This window comes from Mchenga conophoros, linkage group LG15, assembly GCF_057382185.1.
Source record: "Mchenga conophoros isolate Kocher_MC1m ecotype Shallow Benthic linkage group LG15, M_conophoros_male_GT1.1, whole genome shotgun sequence".
Taxonomy (NCBI): Eukaryota; Metazoa; Chordata; class Actinopteri; order Cichliformes; family Cichlidae; genus Mchenga; species Mchenga conophoros.
Genome location: NC_140540.1, coordinates 19784784 through 19803261, shown reverse-complemented (window position 1 = coordinate 19803261; position 18478 = coordinate 19784784). Strand labels below are relative to the sequence as shown.

Below are 18478 nucleotides of genomic sequence, written 5' to 3'. Positions count from 1 at the left end.
CTACTATAACCACTGTGACACCACTCAGTGATTTGTAAAGTCCTGTTTTGGAGCCCTGACTGACTGTTTTATCATCTATTTCACTCAATTCTGGGCTCATAAAACATGGCTTTCAAGTAGCGACTGAGAATGTAAGCTCATTGGGAAAATGTCTGCTAAGGTCATATTAAAGCAACAATGCAATTTTCTTGTAGATTTATTTGGTTTTGAATGGCACAGTAGTCACCCTCTGCTTGCCATAAGAAAGAATTTAGGTTAGGGCAATTTTTTAATTCCAGAGGTGACGTCTCCCAAGTCCTGGGGTGCCAGTAAGCATTGCTTTGTCCACTGGGATGTCATTTATGAACACAGTTTCCTTTTTCACCTGTACCCTGCCCATTAGTGATTAGGTGCATGCTCTAATCCTAAATCACAACTTCTTTCTTAACCTAAACAAACAGTCTAAACCTTACCAAGTTGTGTTTAACGCATGAATGTAACCAGTGAATGCATACAAAAGTAAACACAAAGAGTCAAATGAGATGTAAAGCCACCTTTCCAGCATCACAACGTAGACATTTTAGATCTCTAAAGCAGGACCATTATTTCTCAGGACCTAGTAAATGTGTGTCACCAACACTGAAAGATGTCCCTCCCTTTTGTGTGCCTTCTTCCTGATTTGTATATATTCTTCTTGTTTGTATATACTCATCTTGTCTGTTATTATTCTTGCCATCCTACTATGTATATTTCTTTTCCATGCACAGTTGGGGTAGAGCGCCCAGAATTTCATTGTACATATACAATGACAATAAAAGGCTATTCTATTCTATTGTATTCTATTCTATGTAACAAGGAGATGTGGGTGGTAACTGAAAAAAAATCATATTATATTACACCTCTGAATGAGAAAGTTTTCGTACTTTAAAAGGCGAGCTAGCCTCATTAACTCACTAGAAGCTAACTCAAATGTTGGTTTTAGTTTTTTAAATACTGAATTGTTTATACTTTTGACTCAGATTTCAAGCGCAGAAAAAAATAAACAACAACATAGTATATGAACTGCAATAAGTAATAATATTAGTAATTAACTATTAATATATTCTATCATTACTAACTTAAATACAAACTAGTACTTCAGTTTAACAAAAGCTAAACAAACACCTGTTAAAAAGACTGAAGAGAATTATCAACAATTATGAACAATAAAAAAATGAAACAGTTAGGTCCATAAATATTGAGACAATGACACAATCCTTATAATGTTCTACACCACCACGGTGTCTTGTAAGTCAAACAATCAAGATGTGATTTAAGTACAGACTTAGTTTGGAGTTGACAGTTTATAAATTTTAGGCATTTTTTAACACTGTCCCAAATTTTGCCCACAAATTCAGCACCACCTTAAGTGGTTGCTGGTTTGTGGGTCTTTCTGCTTTGAGTTTTGTATTTAATAACTGAAAAGCATGCTTGGATTGACAAGGGGTGACTAAACTGACCATTGAAGGGCATCCAATTTTTATGCCTTCTTTTTTGGTGTTTTTTTTTACAGTGTGCTCTGGATCATTATCTATTTGTATTGTGAAATTCCTTAATTTTAACAATATGTATATTTTTCCAATTCTAAAGTTCTTACTCGCTCTGTCTCTGTTAGATTCATTTTGGATTTCTAGCCCAATGGTGAATCAGTGATGTGAATCAACACATCACGGGACCTCATACTGACTTGAGTGATTGATTCAAGTCAACAGCTACCTGACTAAAGAGCCTTTATTTTGCTTAATTTTTCTTGGAATAACAATGGACAGACCTCTCATGGTTGAAGCTGCTTCTCAGTTAAATGTGGAGTAAACTGAGCCTCCGAAAATGATTGGCTTTCTTGATTGTTGATGTTGATGTACAAAAGCAAAATTACAAAAATTGTGTTATCATTCAAATATTAATGGACTAAACTCTTAAATAACTTGCCATAAATTTTTAAGCATGTGTTTATGAGTTCATACCCCTCACTGGAGTCTGGGTCAGTGACGTTCCGCATTTGACTCTGCAGCAACATGGAGCAGATGTTATATTGGCTCTCCAACAGCAGAAAGGTGTCCAGATTACAGCAGAGCACGTTAAGTAGTCTGCAGCAACACACACAAACAAAAACAGAGACATCAAAATACAGAGAGGCCTGGCAGTCTGAGATATTGTAGCAGAACAGCAGCACAGAGAAAAACGAGCTGTAATTTCTACCACACTATACAGCAGGGTAAAATCGTGCAGGCAAAGACCCCATTTATTCTTTTTGTTGTCTAATTCCCCCGGCCTTTTATGTCTGCAAGTACTAGGTTGCCCAACATAATTTTTCCCCCATCAGCTTGCTGTAGCCAATTGTAAGCTTTGTTAAGTAGCAACCCTTAGGAAAGGTTTCATGGTTGATTTTCAGTTGCTGGTAATGAAGCCAGACTCATACAGGCTGCTCAAAGGAGTTTTTTGAGAAAGTAAAGAAGCAGAAGCCAATGAAAACTCTGTGTTTGAGGCCAAGGTTCATGACCAGTAGAGAAAATAAGAAAAAAACAATACCAATACCAAATTTCACTCCCTCACCACTTTATCCCTTCAGTACCAAAGCTGATTTTGCATTATACTGGATTTAAGAGCATATTAGAGTTTTCCCATATGTACATCAAGGATACGCACCAATAATCATAACAATCTAGTTAATGTTTACTGTAATTCTGCCAAAATTGGTCCCTCATATTAAATTTCCCGCTAATTGTTTTTTTCAAAATGAGATTTTCCATGCTTTATACCTGAGTAGTGAACTGAAATGCTTAAGCATACTGGCACAACTGAGAGGACTACACTACAAAGAGACTTCACAAGATAGCAAGGTATAACAGGCAGAAAGCCAGAGGATGCCAAAAACCGTAACACGGTATAATGAGGTGAAGTGCCAGAGAGGATGCCGTTTTCACTGCCAACAGTGGGTGCCCTTTAAGATCTTAATCATATATAAAATAACAAGGTCTCCGACCTTCATTTTGATGTTTTCTGCAGCAATTTAGGATATGCAAGAAAAGAAAAGCGATGTCAGTGTGTTTTTATGAAACTGTTTTAATTAGCTAATAATCCCAGTCTGCACTGCAGAATTTCTTCTTCAGTGCTAGAGCTTTTAGTGAACCAGGTTTATAAAATAAGCCATTAAAAAACACTAAATTACAGAAATGTCAAAATTATTTTCAAACATTTAAAAAGGACTTTTAAAATTGTCTGGCTCTCACTTTTCACAAAATGTCATTTCAATTTTGAAAATGCATTTGTGTGTTTATGTGCTCAGAGACGACAGGTATCTGTGGACATTACTCGACATATTGAGTCTTGAGTCTCTTGAGTGTTGTAGAACTTGTGAGAAACGCCACCTTTTTAGCAGCTGGACAGTTTCTTGGACTCCTGTGTGACTGACAGCTCTACTCACTCTTTCAGACAACAGCACAGCAAGAGGCTGAGAGTCTACTGGGCCTTGTGACCTCGTCTCAGTTTGAAACAAGTAAATGGAGGACAAAACCTACTTTCAGTTTGTCTACTTGATATTCCACTTTGAAGTGTGTTGAAGACCAGGTGTCGCATTAGTCTTTTTAACTGCATGCTTCTGGATGAATAACATCAGTTTACTATCACAGAAAGCAATCCAAGGCACTATTTATATAGTAGTTTTTTTCAGCGGTTGCTAAATATTTTCTAATAAATCATTTATAAACTGTCTTCGACAGCAGCTAAATTTAATGCTACAAAATGTATTTTTTACTTATTTAATCTTTATTTAATCAGGAAAACATGACTCTTGACATTTCGGTCTCTTTTGTCCCGGCCAAGCTAGGCAGCAGGCCAATCAGCAGTGGTTACACAACAGTTATACAAAGAATATCCACACAGTGAAAAACATGTGAAATAGAGAAACATCAGAGACTATCAACTTAAAAGTGCCTCCAGGTCATTCAAATTTATCTTAAATTCATTAAGGGAGACCGTCTCATGAAGATTTTGTGTTTCCGCAAAATAAATATATCTAGTTACTTCATCCCTACCATCTGCAGTGTAGATACTTCACAGGAACCATAACCTTAAAGTAGAGCCTGTACACATATAATTAGCCAATGACAAGGCAGCAAATCATTGCATTTAGGCATGTAGATAGAAGAAGTTTAAACTGTTTACATTTGCATTATGGATGAGCAGAAACTGCATGATGCTATCATGTCAATATGGACCAAACCCTTAGGAATGTTTCCATCACCTTGCTGAATCTATGCCATGAACAATTAAGGCAGTTCTAAAGGAAAGTGAGTAAAGCGAGTGAACTTAAGGATGCACAAAAGAAAAAGTTAACTACATCAATTCTAAACTTTAAAACTAAGGAAACACAAGGCATAACAAAGCCCTTGCCAGCCATTTATAATGACAGTGCATTTATGTTGTGTTAGTTAATCGTAACATGTGGTCAGCTTCTTACTTATTCCCTAGGGGTTGCCACAGCAGGTAGCTCTGCATGTTTGATTTGGATGATTTTTCCTGACACAACCCCAAAGGGACTGCTGCCTCCTCCCAGGATCAAACCGGGAATCTTTCACTTGTCAGGTGAACCTGCAAACCACTATATGGAGGTCGCTATGACATTACTGAACAGTTTAAATGGCACGTGCCACAATTAAAGCAGCATAGTTAACTTCACAGGAACCCAAACCATGTAATTAGGACAGAAATGTATAAATGGCTATTTAGTGGCACAAAGTGAAGCAGTGGGACAGCACTAGTAATTTGGTGTTAATTGCAATTTGCAATTAAAAGAAAAAAGATCAGGAGAGTAAGCTAATGGCCACACTCAAAATGTGATTATTCCACATTATTTCAGACTTGTTATGCCCCTTTTTGAAGCGAGACATCTGTTCACTTCAAACGCTGCAATTCATCTCACCTCACGCCTCAGTCTTATTGTCATTGATGGTGACCACGTCTGCGGCACACTTCATTTAATGTTGAAAGACATGCGAGCGGTAAAAACACCCACTTGTGACAGATGATTGCTTACTTGATGATGTGCCCACACACCTACATGCATCACAAGACTTATGTATAAACCAATTACAGCAAGCCAGGAGTAATCTGCCTGACAGCATGACTGATGAGCGTCCTACGGATCGATTAGTCATGCATTAGGTAAGATGCAAATGGTCAACTTTATGGGTGTGCTATTTGGGAGACTTCTGTCATTTGAAGTCAGAGGGAGAAATCAAACAATCTAAGACATCAATATTTATATGCTGCTGCCAAATGAAATGTTAAACGAATTCATACATTTTCAATCAAAAGAATCAGCAAACAAAGAAAATCTCCTGAGATGTGGCCAGCAAGACTTAGAGACTGGTGTAGACCAACAACTAGCTCGTCCCAGAAACAAAGTTTTCCACTTCTGCGCGCATACAGTGAAAAGTTGGGAGAAAATTAGTATCTAACCCATTCTCCACAAGTCAAAACACGTGTTAATGAGCTGCATATATTAGAGCCGCACTCTGAAAGCCCCACAGACTGAACACCTGCAAATATCAGTTAGCAGCTTCATTTGGCCCTTAGCACCGCAAATGAGTCACAGTAACAACATGACATAAGCTGCTAATCCATCATTAAAACAAAACAAAGCAATCTCTACTGCATTTTCCACCTTAGGACTCTTTTTATGCCAACTGTACAAAAACAATTAAATGTCTTATTCCTTTATGTTCTTAAACTCTGGTAAGAACACTCTAAAAGGTTTTCCTTTGGATTTATCCATAGACTGTACATGAAATAATATGGCTATAGAACTCCATCCTTGTATCCTTGAGGTCAATGGAGAAGTCACATGAGTTGCTAACGTGGTGGTCTTTTTAAAAAGAACCACAAGTGAAAAATATCACTTCATTAACAAGGCTAAAATCTTAAAGTATAAGGGAGTACATAACCTTAAAAGTGAAATGAAAGGTTTGATAAATTGAGATTAGTTTCTCATCCTGTCCACTCTTATTTTTCATTCATGCTGAAGAGACCATCCAGTATAACTCCTGACTCTGTGAAGGCTAATTAAAGAAAATCTTAAAGGCTAAAAAGCAGCATGTTTAACTAATGCAAACTGAGCTATAGTGATCCACCAATTCACTTTGATCATTTTAATGGGGAAGTACATAGTAATATATGATAGTATGTATAGTAATAGCGCTCATAATGTTGGTTTAGAGAGCATTTTGAGTTTAACATTACCTGAATATTCAAAACACATCAGCAGGTTATGGCAAGAAATGGAAAACGTGACATTTGTATAATCTGTGTCACTTGTGGGCCATGTTGATGATATTATTTCATGAACGATCTGATTGTGTGTTGCTATTAATTGTGAGACAGGTTTCCTTTCATTCCTTTCTGCTAAAGGTGGTGATAACAGGAAGCACTCAACCAGCCTTCCTTAGGAATGAACCAGTTCTTATTGCAGCTTCCAAACAGATAATTTTGGGTCATTTATCTCAGTTAGCGATTCTTTTCGTGGGTTCCTGTTTGATAGCAACCCAGATGTCGCAAGCAATGCAAGGTAGCCCACCCTAAGAGACACGTGATGTTGGATGGAATTATAATTTACAAAATCAAGATCAGCTTGGATTTAATAGGAAACTACAAAAACAAACTAGTGATTGACACTGTTTTTAGTCAGTAGGAGTCGCCCTCTGCAGGCCAATAGAAAGAAAGCAAGTTTTAGCACTAACTGGAAGTTGCAAAAACAACTGCGTTTATATAGCAGTCCACAGGAAAATGCCCCATGCTCACTGAGTCTGTGAACTCAGTAAGCAGGTTCCTTATTAGTTTATAGGGTCAACTGATGAGAAAATAATTATTTTAGTCAGTGTGATTGTTTTTAATGTCGCTCTTAATTGATTGTTTTTTGTATATTTTTAACATGTTTGTACGGGATATTGTATTTGTTTAATTGTTATGTACTTATGTGGTACATGTATTTTAGACTTTTGCTGCCATGACGCCAGGTCTCTCTTGGAAATGAGATTTTTAATCTCAATGAGATTTTTTAACTAAATCAATAAACTACTAATAATAAATTTAAAAACTAAAACTGAATAAAATATAATGTTAATTCTAAAAATGATGGTGATTAGGAGAATCTGCACCTCTGATTCCCATGTATCAGTCTTTATTTAGTAGTCTTTCAAGATACAGTAAAGACAGCAACAGCTTTGTGGTGTCCCCAAAGTATATATACAGTCAGTGATGCAAGTTTACAAGACACCAATAACCGTTTCTTTCACTGCTGGCATTTTTTTTTTAAGTTTTAAGATCACATTCACACTAATACTAAAATATAATCACATCAGTTGAAATGTGTGAAGCTCCACAGCAGCATGTTTAGAGCCTTGAATAGGAGAGACTGGAATAAAGGCATCCAAACAATTCAGACAGAGAGAGAAAAAAAACAGAGGGATGAGAGCCAGTTGCCATGACAACAAAGAGGCTTTTAGCAACAAGGGAAAGGGCTGGGGGATTTTAGCTCTCATTAGCTTGTGAAGATCAAGAGGGGTGGAAATTGTGGTTTCTTTCTTTCTTTCTTTCTTTCTTTTGGCTTGCTTGACAGCAGTGCCAGTGATCAGACCTGCACTGAATGTGATAGAAGTCTATTAAGAACCGAAAGTTGTGTTGTACTCCTGGAGGCTGATTTAAAACTGTTAGCGCACAAGAATATAAGCTGTAATAGTTCCAATAAGCTCCTAAGATTTGATTCTGAGAGTTTCTTTAAGGAGGTCAGTATATCTCTATTACTCTATACTTTAATATAGAATAGAAGGGTGTACATTTATTATAAATTATATAACAAAATATTCTATACTAATATTATCTAAAAACTCTGTCGTGTTTGTAATACTCTATCAGCACAGTGGCCATAAAAAGTTTTCATATTTTTGCTCAATTCCAAATATTATAATGTTTTTATAATTATTCAGCGTGTACACCTGAAGCTCACAATAGCAGTGAAACATAACATTTCTCTAACATTTCCACAGTAACATTATCATATCTTTTTAGGAAAAATTATGGGTTCAGTATAAATATTGCTTTGCTTGGACTGAGTCAGGGTATTAAAGCTCAAAAGTATTGAGAGACTTGTTGACAATATAAAAAGTAGAAGAACACCACAGTAAACAGAGAATACCAGGAAACAAATATGCTGCTTCTAAAAATAGAGAACCTCCATAAAATATACCACAATGAGCACATTTCTCAACATCTCATAATAATGTTAAACAAAACTCAAACAACTTTTTATATGTTCCTTTCAAGTGAATGGATATCCAGAAGAGACTGGAAAAAAATAGAAGAACCACCTGAAGGTGTTATCTATTATTCATTATGTGGCATACCTGAGCACATTAATGAGGCTGGCTCCCCTCACACTCTCATCGACTGTGGCCACATAATCACACAAGGTGGTAATATGTCTGCGTTTGACCTCAGGTGAAGCAGAGTTTCTATTTCTCATCTGAAGGTTTACATAAGGTTTGCATGACAAGAAACTCATGAATAAACCTCATGAATACAAGGCAGAAGGCGAAAGGTGCTGCTGAGGATAATCACTCTCTGCTATTGATAACGAGCTCAGAACAAAATTAAGTGAATGTTCTTTCGGGATATCTATTTAACTTTTTTTTTTTTTAAATCAGACAGCCAGTTGTTTGCCCGGTTGTCTGTTTTTCTTTAATTGAGAGGAAACAAAATAAAACTGTGCGTCTCAAAATTGAAAAAACAAAACATCTAAATGTCTAGTTTGAGCTTTAGACAGTCGTCCATAACTTTTTATTGCTGTATTTTGTAACTCTATTTATGCAAGAAAAGCTACCTGGAGCAGATAAAACACCATCAGGTGCACCTGATGCATAGAAAAGCTAATACTATCCACAATGAAGAACCCATAAAGTCTGCTGTGTGGTTTGAAAAAAAGAAAAAACTCTATTATTGCAGCTACATTATTAAAAACACAACCAGTGCACATCGTGTATGAATGTTAGACTGAGGGTTAGTCTTGTTTTTTAATAATCCAGCCATGACAACAAAGGCTTTTAAGGATTAAAATTTTAACAAGAAATTTGCCTTGGATATCTGGAGGGAATCTAATAGCTTCCTTGTAAAGAGTCACAGAAAAAAGATAAAGGTGGCAAAACCAGTAATTATATAACTTAATGCTATGACGAACTGCCTGCAGCTAATGGGAAATACACACTTAGGGACATTCACAAGTGCATAAACAATACATAACATGCATAATATGCTAATTAATCGTGTTGTGAATTAATGTACATGTCACTAGTTTTTTTATTTTTCAGAATAGCCTGCAGAGCTTAATTATCTTTACACTGCAGGGGGCGTTGTTGTCCACCACACAGTAATTGGGCAAGTAATCAACTCCATGCTAAACACTAAAGGTTTGAGAACGTCTAATATGAACATATAGAAACATATTTTTTAAAAAATGTTTTTTTTTTTATCATAAATATGTTCTATTTTGCTTTTGTTTATTTTATGGACCCCTTTAATAAGATATATTTCTGCCTGGGCTTGAACATGATTTGTAAATGCATGGATCATTAAATTGGAATATTTTCAGAAGGTGTTTTTATTATCTGCTAATAGCAAAATAAATTAAACCTTTTATTATGGTTTGCAGTGATTTTATTCATCCAGCACACCTGAGCTGCATGGTGCCTATAAAATAATATGGGTTAGTCACCCCAGACTTAGTGTGTCAGTAACAATGTAAGCCAATATATATATAAGGACAACTTTCAGATACCCGCATGATGCACTGGCGCCTGCCCCTAATTTCTGTGACAGATGTGTGTTCTAAACAGCTGTAGTATGGTCTATATCTCCTCTCTACAGCAACAAAAGGTTGCTCTTTCTGTGTTGTAGCAGTGACTATAACAGGAGCCCTTCCCATCCAGCTGCCATCAGCTCTACACACCCACAATCCTGTTGTAGTGGCATCAGCCTGACTCAGCTTGCTGGATTCTGGTGCTTATAGCCCATGTTTATTTACCTTTATGTACAGTGACAGTGAGTATTTATGTAATCCTCTGATGAATTTGTACGTTTGCTCACCTACAAAGGAATGACATAATTTGTATGGTAGTTTCATTTTAATAGATCAAAACAGAATATCAACAAAAAGCTAGAAAAAACACATTACATCAAAGTTACAAATTGATTGAGCATGTCACTGAATTAGATATATGTTTGATCCCCTACAACCCAGACAAAATTCTGGCTCCAGACTGGCTGTGTGGCCATGTAGCACATGAATTACAACCAATCAATCACAGATACTCCTGATCTTAACTCGCTTCTTAACTCGACAGAATCAATTTCTTCCATGCCAACCTCTCCACCAAGACCAAAGAGCGGCTCAAAAAAACATCAGGGACAAGGCCTGTATAAGGCTGGAATGGGCTACAAGACCTACAGCATGTGAGAAGGTGACAACTGTTGGTGTGATTATTTGAAAATGGAAAAAAACATAAATCAACTTTAAATTACTCTTGGTCTGTAGCTCCATTTGTAATACACTATTGAAATCTTGCAACACTGACTGTGTGCTCCTGATCAAGGAAGCATGTGTACAGGTCTGCCTTAAGTTTGTCAGTGAACATCTAAATGATTCAGAGAAGGCTTGGGAGGATGTGCTGCAGTCAGATGAAAACATAATTGAGCTCTCTGGCATCAACTCGATCCGTGGAGTTGAAAGAGAAATGCTGATTGTGACCCAAAGAACACCATCCCCAAAGTCAAGCACGGAGGTGGAAACATTATGCTTTAGGACTGCTTTGTGTTAAGAGCACAGAACTACTTCACTGCATTGAGAAGCCAGTTGGCTGGGCCATGTACTGAAAAATTATGGATGAGAACCTCATTCTCCCAGCCTGAACACTGAAGATGGGTCATTAATTGGTCTTGAAGCATGACAATGACCCAAAATATACCGCCAAGGCAAGAAAGGAGTTCAAAAACAAAGTCATTAAGGTCATGGAATGGCAAAGAAACCTAAAGGATTTACCGGTACAGAGTTTCTGTAAAGAGAAGTGGGCCAAAATCCCTACTGAGATGTGTGCAAACCTGTTGACCAAATATAAGAAAACATCTTACTGCTGTGCTTGCCAACAAGGGTATCTTCACCAAGTACTAAATCGTGTTTTGCTTGGGGATCAAATATTGATTTCTCTCAATGATAATAACATTTTTATTTAAATTTTTTTGTTGATATCATCTTTCTCTCCATTAATATGAAACTACTGTAACTAACAAAAATCCTATATAAACCCATTTTAATGAGATAAATGTTTTTTTCCAGCAGCTTTGAAGCAAACAGGTGTCAGTTTGTGATCTCATGCAGTCGTAGCTGTAGATTAACTGCTGCTAAGCCACTATCAGTTAAATCTAACCAAACCACACTACATGATATCACATAAAACTTGAGCTGTCATTTCTGCTTCTTTACTGAACAGAACTTAATGATGTAAGAAAATCAGCCATTGCAATGACATGACCAGAAGACATTCGAAAACACTTTATATAATATATGTATTCTTCTGTTAAATGGAAATTCTAAAAAGACTGCATTTACATAATGACTATCAAAAGCTCACTCTCTCCCTTATTCACACATGGTTTTATTCTGTTTATCTCAAATGCCTCTCACATGCTTTTGCTGACATTTTCACATGTATTTTATACATAAATAATGTGTATACTGCACTATATCTGTATTAAATATATTTTGCCCTAACAATATAATAAAACTTTTTTTTTATGCTCATCTGCCACTTTTTATGCTTCTTATTCTTACCTTTTTCTGTCTTTGATACACTTTTTTTTTATTAATCAGAGGAGTGTCCTCCTGTGTAAATGCTGCTTTAGTGATGCAATTTTCCCCTCTGGGATCAATAAAGCACAATTCATGTACCACGCTGTCATATCCCTTCAGGCAAAGGATAATCAGAAGATCGAATGAAAACAGAAGCAGTCACATTGTAGGTGATGATGTGCTAGTAATGAGCCTTCTGGGTTCAATTGTTTGTGTGTGCGTGTGTGTGTGTATATTTTAAACCTTTACTACCTAAGATGCCTTTACTTCCTATATTAGAGATATTTTGATGATTGAATCGATTTTTTTTTACTGTCCAAATTTCTCAAGCAAACATTTACAATTAATTAACAATTAATGAGCATAACTTCAAAGAACACTGAGCTTGCTCTCTTTAGGCGCACAAAATAACATAGGACATTTTTCCAGATGTTGCTTGGTTAAGGCAGTGGTTCTCAAACTGTGGGGGAGGCCCCAAAAGTGGAGCAGAGCAGAAATTTGAAGTGAAAGCAGCTTAAATAACTATAATCCTGGATATTATTTTACTTAAATTAAACTTCAATACTACACATATTACTACATGGCTGGCTTTATTGCAGGAGGGAGAGCAGTTAATCTATTAATTGGAAGGTTAATGGTTCAAACCCTGGCTGCTCCACTTTGCAGGCAAAAATATTCTTGGGCGAGATACTAACTCCAAGTTGCAATGCATAGAAAGTATAGAACTGTTTGCGTGAATGGGTGAATGAGTTGTAGAGTAGAGTAGAAAAGGACTATATAAGAACCAGACTATTTACCATTTACATGTATTCTTTTGGCTCACTGATTAAAAGCCTTGAAGTTTTTTAGCTTCTGCAGTAGGGCAGACGAGAAAACGTTTGAGAGTCACTGATTTAAAGCAAGTACTCTAGTAACTAAATAATAGCATGGCAGATTATAGGCAAAGGGCTATATTTACCAAATTTAGCAAGCCACTGAAGAGCACAGAGTTTGTCAGTTACTCCATCAGTCCAGGTGGTAAATGAACAGAGCATCTTGTTCCTTTCAGTTTGCTTCAGGATGTTAGCAGGAGTGGGCTGAGTGACAGGCACAGACAGAGTGAGTCAGCGAAACTCCAAACAAGCTGAAGCTATTGTGATTCACAAAGCTTTTAAAAAGGAAAAGGGATGCACAGCTGCCATCGGAGGACTGTGCAAAGACACGCATGTACCAGGGTATGTAACGACCAAAGCATTCTTTAGCTCAGACACACTGCTTTATTTCTCCTCACACACATTTACAACACATCTTTGTTGTAATGCACACCTAGCCCATAAGATACAAAATGCAGATTTTCTCTGGCATTATTAAATCCTCTCAGCTCAGTATTTCAGTATTAACTTCAGCCTTTACTGCAAGCCAATCTCTACTTTGAACCTTAAAACTAAAATCAAATCTGAAACACCTTTTCGTTTTATATAAATTTCTTCAACTCCTTCACCACCCTTCTCACACTGCTCTCATAGAAATACACAAGCACACACACAGACACACACACACAGCCCAGCTTATTTCTCTCTTATCCAGAGAAATCCTTTCATCAGCCTTTCAATGCTGGGTAATCAAAGTATAAAGAACCATGCCAGTCTCCTATTGCCAGAGGCTGAAGTGTGTGTGCAGTCACCAGGTGATAATCCGATATCGTGTGCTTCCCCACTGATGTTAAGTAATATGAAAAAAAAAATATCAATCCCACCTCAGGCCGAATGTGTGACTCTCTTCGTAGCGGAAGAGAGAATGAATCTTCACATCCGAATTCACGGCAATCAGTCTGTCAATCAAATCCTGTGGAGTAAAATGAGAGGCTTTGAACAAGAATGCAGCAGTTAGGGTGCAAAACGAAAACAGTGTGGGAATTTACAATGTGTAAGGTGGAGAACATATATCAGTCTCAGTGTGAGGGGGGTTTATTTGAATGCGTTTGAAGTAAAACAAATGTGTGGGTGGTGTTTGGAGGCCAAATAAAAAGTGCAAACATGCCCTCAGATGGATGAAAAAAGAACTGCAGTGTGTGGGGAAAAAAAGAAGAAAAAAAAACGCTTACAGGTATGGAGGTTGGCATCTCCCTCAGGGTGTATTCGCTTTTGTTGGCCAAAGGCTGCCGGCCCAGCAACTCCCACACCGACTGGGAAGAAGAGAGGAGGTTGACCAAGTACAGGAAGGACTGAAGAGAGGAAAGTAAAACAGATACAGAAGCTGTTAGAGAGAAAAATGGATTTGCTTTTAAAGACCACTGTGAATGCATTTGTGCACGTCATGGATTGATCAAATCCTAACACATAATAACAATATAACACTATTCAACTACAAACACTACAGATAATATGACAAATACTATCTGTAGTATTCAAAGAAAAACAAAATGTAAAAAGAATTTATGATTGCAAAGATAAAACATGGTTTACCACACTCTCAAAACTGAATATGACATATATACACAATTCTGAGCAGAGTGGTTGAGCAGAAACCTATTGCAGCCTGAAGAATATTAAACTACAGGAAAGCTCCCTGCGCTTTTCACTGGGTCTGGTGGAAGAGGGAAAACATATCATCAAAAGCATCAAAGGAAAAAAAAAAACAGTCATTTGCACAAACGAGCTACAACTTAGATTATATTAAACAGCTTCAAAGAAACGTAAAGAAAAAAACAACATACGATGGATTTTTTTTTCTAAAATAAAAATTTCTATACTTTCATGTGTCTTCTGATGTTTCTGTGCATGTGTGTACTTCCTTATCTTCATATGTACTACCAAACCTCCTACTGTACTTAGCACAGATTAAAGCAAAGACTCGAGTTAATTCACCAAAATACTGGTATGTGTATATTTAGTTTTCCTTTGAGCTCAGCATATATGTATAACCCACTGATAAGGCAGGCTTTAAAGTCGCCTGTGGCAGGACACAGTTTACACATCACTGGCTGTCCGTATTCACTTGGCTAGTCTCTCTGAGAGAGATGACTTGGCTGCTGTCAGAGGCCAAGCATCAGACACACACAGACAGGCGCACACTGGAGCTTCAAATGAAATGTTGAAGCTTTCCTGAGAGAAATTCTGCCAAAAACATAACTAAAAATGCAGTCTTATGAAAGTAAGGCTTATTTTCCCAGACACCCATAAACCAATCAGTTCTGAGCAAAAAAGCCTTTCTTGTTAACAAAATCACTATTGCCAGTTTCTTAAATATGAATATTCACAAGTCAGTTTTCTACATGGCTGCTGGTATCACAGCAACACATGGACCACTATTCTGAGTCAATAATAATTGGAATCAATTTAATTTTAATCAATTTAAACACCTTTGTAACCAGTGAGCTAAAAACATGATGGAAAAGCAAAACTTCTAAGAAATCTGTGTCTGTACTATCATGTAGATATCTAAAAATTGGGGCATTTTGGGCTCCAGGAAGTTTCTCCTTCTCCCTTTCTCTCTCTCTCTCTCTCTCTCTCTCTCACACACACACACACACACACACACACAATACCTTAAGGCAGCTCCTATCTATGGGGTCAATGGGAGTTGGTTTGGGACGGACCACTCTGACGTCGTCACTGCTGCACTCAAGAACAGACCACAGCTCTAGTACCAGGGCCCGTATAAAGCCTGAGACAGAACATGGAGAAATGTTTTGTACCAACATTTATTTTAAATCGCAGCAACTAAAATTATTAACAGTGCTTTAATAAATAAACGACTGACTTTGTTATTGTGTGCGATCTTTTAAAGAATGGCATTTTAAATCTGCCGTTGCATTGCTGGCACCGTTTTGATTGGAGGATTTGAATCTTAGGGAGGAAGTAAATTTATAATGCCACTCACTTTGATCCCATTTGATCTCTTCTCTGTTGCACTTTGGCCTGTCAGTAACTACATTTTTGCAGCTTCTGATTGGCTATATTTTTCCACTGTAGTTGTTTAAATGTGCAGCAGAGTGCTGCTGTTAAAGAACATTGGACTCAGCGACCTCAAGCTTGCACGTAACGGCTGGATAACAACATTAATGCAACCAAAATGTATGCAGCCCTCACTGGAAAACTGGGGATACACTACAGTACATAAATGATGAAGTAAAGACATAACATTAGTATCATGGAAGAAGAAATAGTCAGTGCATCACGGGAAGCTCCCAGCAACAAAAGCTGCATTTGTATTGACACATAAACATTAATTTGTGAGCAATTTTCAGTGTATTTCAGTTAAATTAACAAGACAAATATAACAAAAGGGATTTTATACTTAGAAGAAGAATATGCAAACAGAGTACAATGACAAATTTAAACTATGAAAACTGCAAGTACTGCAGTTCTAGAGTTACAGATATACAATTAATCTTTGCATATCAGTGCTGTATAACCCAGGGAATGTACTGTATTGTATATAAAACAAGGACATAGCCCCCTAACAGCACCCATTGATTAGCGAAGTCCAGTTCTGAAACCTCAAGCAGATGCTTTGGGTCTTGGTGACAAGCTGGGGGTGAATGTAGACTTCTAAATGACACTGCAGGCCTTCCTTAAAGTATTGTTTTTGACTGGAAGGTTAACATTATCTACAAAAAGGTAATGTTACAAAAAAATTTAATGATTGAATAGTGATGGAAATCATAAACTGTTTTTCAGTGGTCATAGATCAAGTCAGCAGTAGAGTCTTTTTCTTACAGAATGGCTCTCTCACATAGAAAGCTTAGCAAACGGCCCATAATTTGTAAGCTCTGCCTGGACTATATCACTTTTTGAGGTCATCCTTCTTTCTGTCAGTCAGCCTTTTTATCGATGGCACAAACGTATGTCACATCATGGAACACATGAGTGCTCCACAGCCAGCGCTGCTCAACACAGCAGGGAACTGTTCTTGCGTGGCTAAAGTCATTAGAGAGAATAGGTTTCAGAGCGCAGCGGTGCTGTTATATGCGAAGGGCTGATAAGAAATCAGACTTTGTTTTTCCATAACCAGTTGAGTCGCCCCTTCTGGCCCATAGAAAGAATGCAGGATTAAAATATTTGTTCACTGGCTTCATTTTTTGGCCTCTTTTGACAAGAGTACGGTATTTCCTGGAGCCTTTTGCATATGGATACACCTAGTATCAGTATACAACTGATATGTGAATCCATTTATCTATGATTCACCATGCTACTTGTAAATGTGTTGCTGACAACAAAATCACATTTTCTCTTGCCTGAATGATGCTCACATCACACACCATCTTAATCCTTCCAAAACAAAAAGAAAAAAAGAAAACGCCTCTTCTTACTCTTTCTTACCCAGACAAAAACAGTTTGACAAATACATTTCTCCCTAAGCTGCCTGAAGTCTCCTTTATACCGACAACACAAAAACAACAACTTATAATATAAGCCTTGAGCATCACAGCTGACAAGTGTTTGTTGTGTCCAAGTAACTGCATTAATACCTGAACTGTGCAGAGCCACAACTCCCGGAGCAGTTGCTGCCACCTGTGTCACCATCACCCCGTAGCCAAACTTCTCGCAGCTGCTCACCTACAGAAAACACACAGAAATCTCATACCCCTAGAAATCTTTCAGCCTTTCACTATTGTAGTTTTTGCTCATCAGGTAAAAAATGAATGAGTGTTTGGAAAAAGGATGGAAAAGGTTTAGGTCAAATGTAGTGCTAATGTATGATAAAGGGAGATGTGTAAGTAAATCTAGGATTCTGGAAAGGCACAACATAATGTAGCTAAACATGCTGTGGAGAAATCAAATTGTAAATTGATTTTGGAGTGTGCAGGCCGTTCATTAATTACAACACAATGCCACAACTAAAAATAGACAAAATATAATTACATGCCATAATTAAACTGAAATGCTAAACTAGAGAAGCAATTACAATAGTGCGTAAACAATGGCGGTAAATTAAGCCCACAGGGGATCAGCTAAGGTTTGCAGCAAGCCTGAATGTATGTGTGTTTACAATTTGAATCTTAGAAAGTGTGTTTCAGTGTCGAGCAGGGTGCTGTGAATACTAAGGAGTCCTCGGGAATTATGATTGTGGCCTTAAGGAGGAGCAGGGTCAACAAATTACCACATCTTGTGAAGAATGAATTATGATATTGATGACATGAGCCAGCAGAATGAATAAAGCTGACAAAGATTATGCCTGCTGCATAGGGAATAATACAACATAAATCCTTAATACAATGTGCATCCATAGTTTCTGCACAAATATTTGTACGCACTCCAATAATCACTCTTTTCTCTTTTTTTGTCTCATCAGTGATTATTCATTTTGTATCTCTCTAACTCAAGTCAGCATGACCCGGAAGATTCTGAGAGGCATGAAATTACTTTGGCACTTTGATAGGATCAATAAGGGCTGCCAAAGGATTTCCATAAAATGCAATAAAACATTAATGTAACTATGTCATGAGCAGTGCTTATCAGGACATGAAAACCCACCCTGATGAAAGCAGGACGATAACCTCAAACTACTAACAGTGCCTTTATAACCCAATGACTCGTTTTGTGACCACGTGCAATTTTTAAAGAATGCTATTTTAAATCTGAC

General features: G+C 37.3%; 1 protein-coding gene across 6 annotated transcripts in view; it reads right to left on the bottom strand.

Annotated features, from left to right (window-relative positions):
- The window catches only part of tbc1d32 (TBC1 domain family, member 32), a 183804-nt gene that overhangs the window by 144337 nt on the left and 20989 nt on the right, over window positions 1-18478 (bottom strand). For all 6 annotated transcript variants that reach the window (XM_085246203.1, XM_085246207.1, XM_085246208.1 and 3 more), the window contains exons 20-24: window positions 17364-17451; window positions 15438-15556; window positions 13995-14114; window positions 13647-13735; window positions 1983-2105 (exon numbers count right to left, since the gene is read on the bottom strand). In XM_085246203.1, the coding sequence (XP_085102329.1) occupies window positions 1983-2105; window positions 13647-13735; window positions 13995-14114; window positions 15438-15556; window positions 17364-17451 (539 nt within the window). The remainder of the gene's footprint in view (window positions 1-1982; window positions 2106-13646; window positions 13736-13994; window positions 14115-15437; window positions 15557-17363; window positions 17452-18478) is intronic.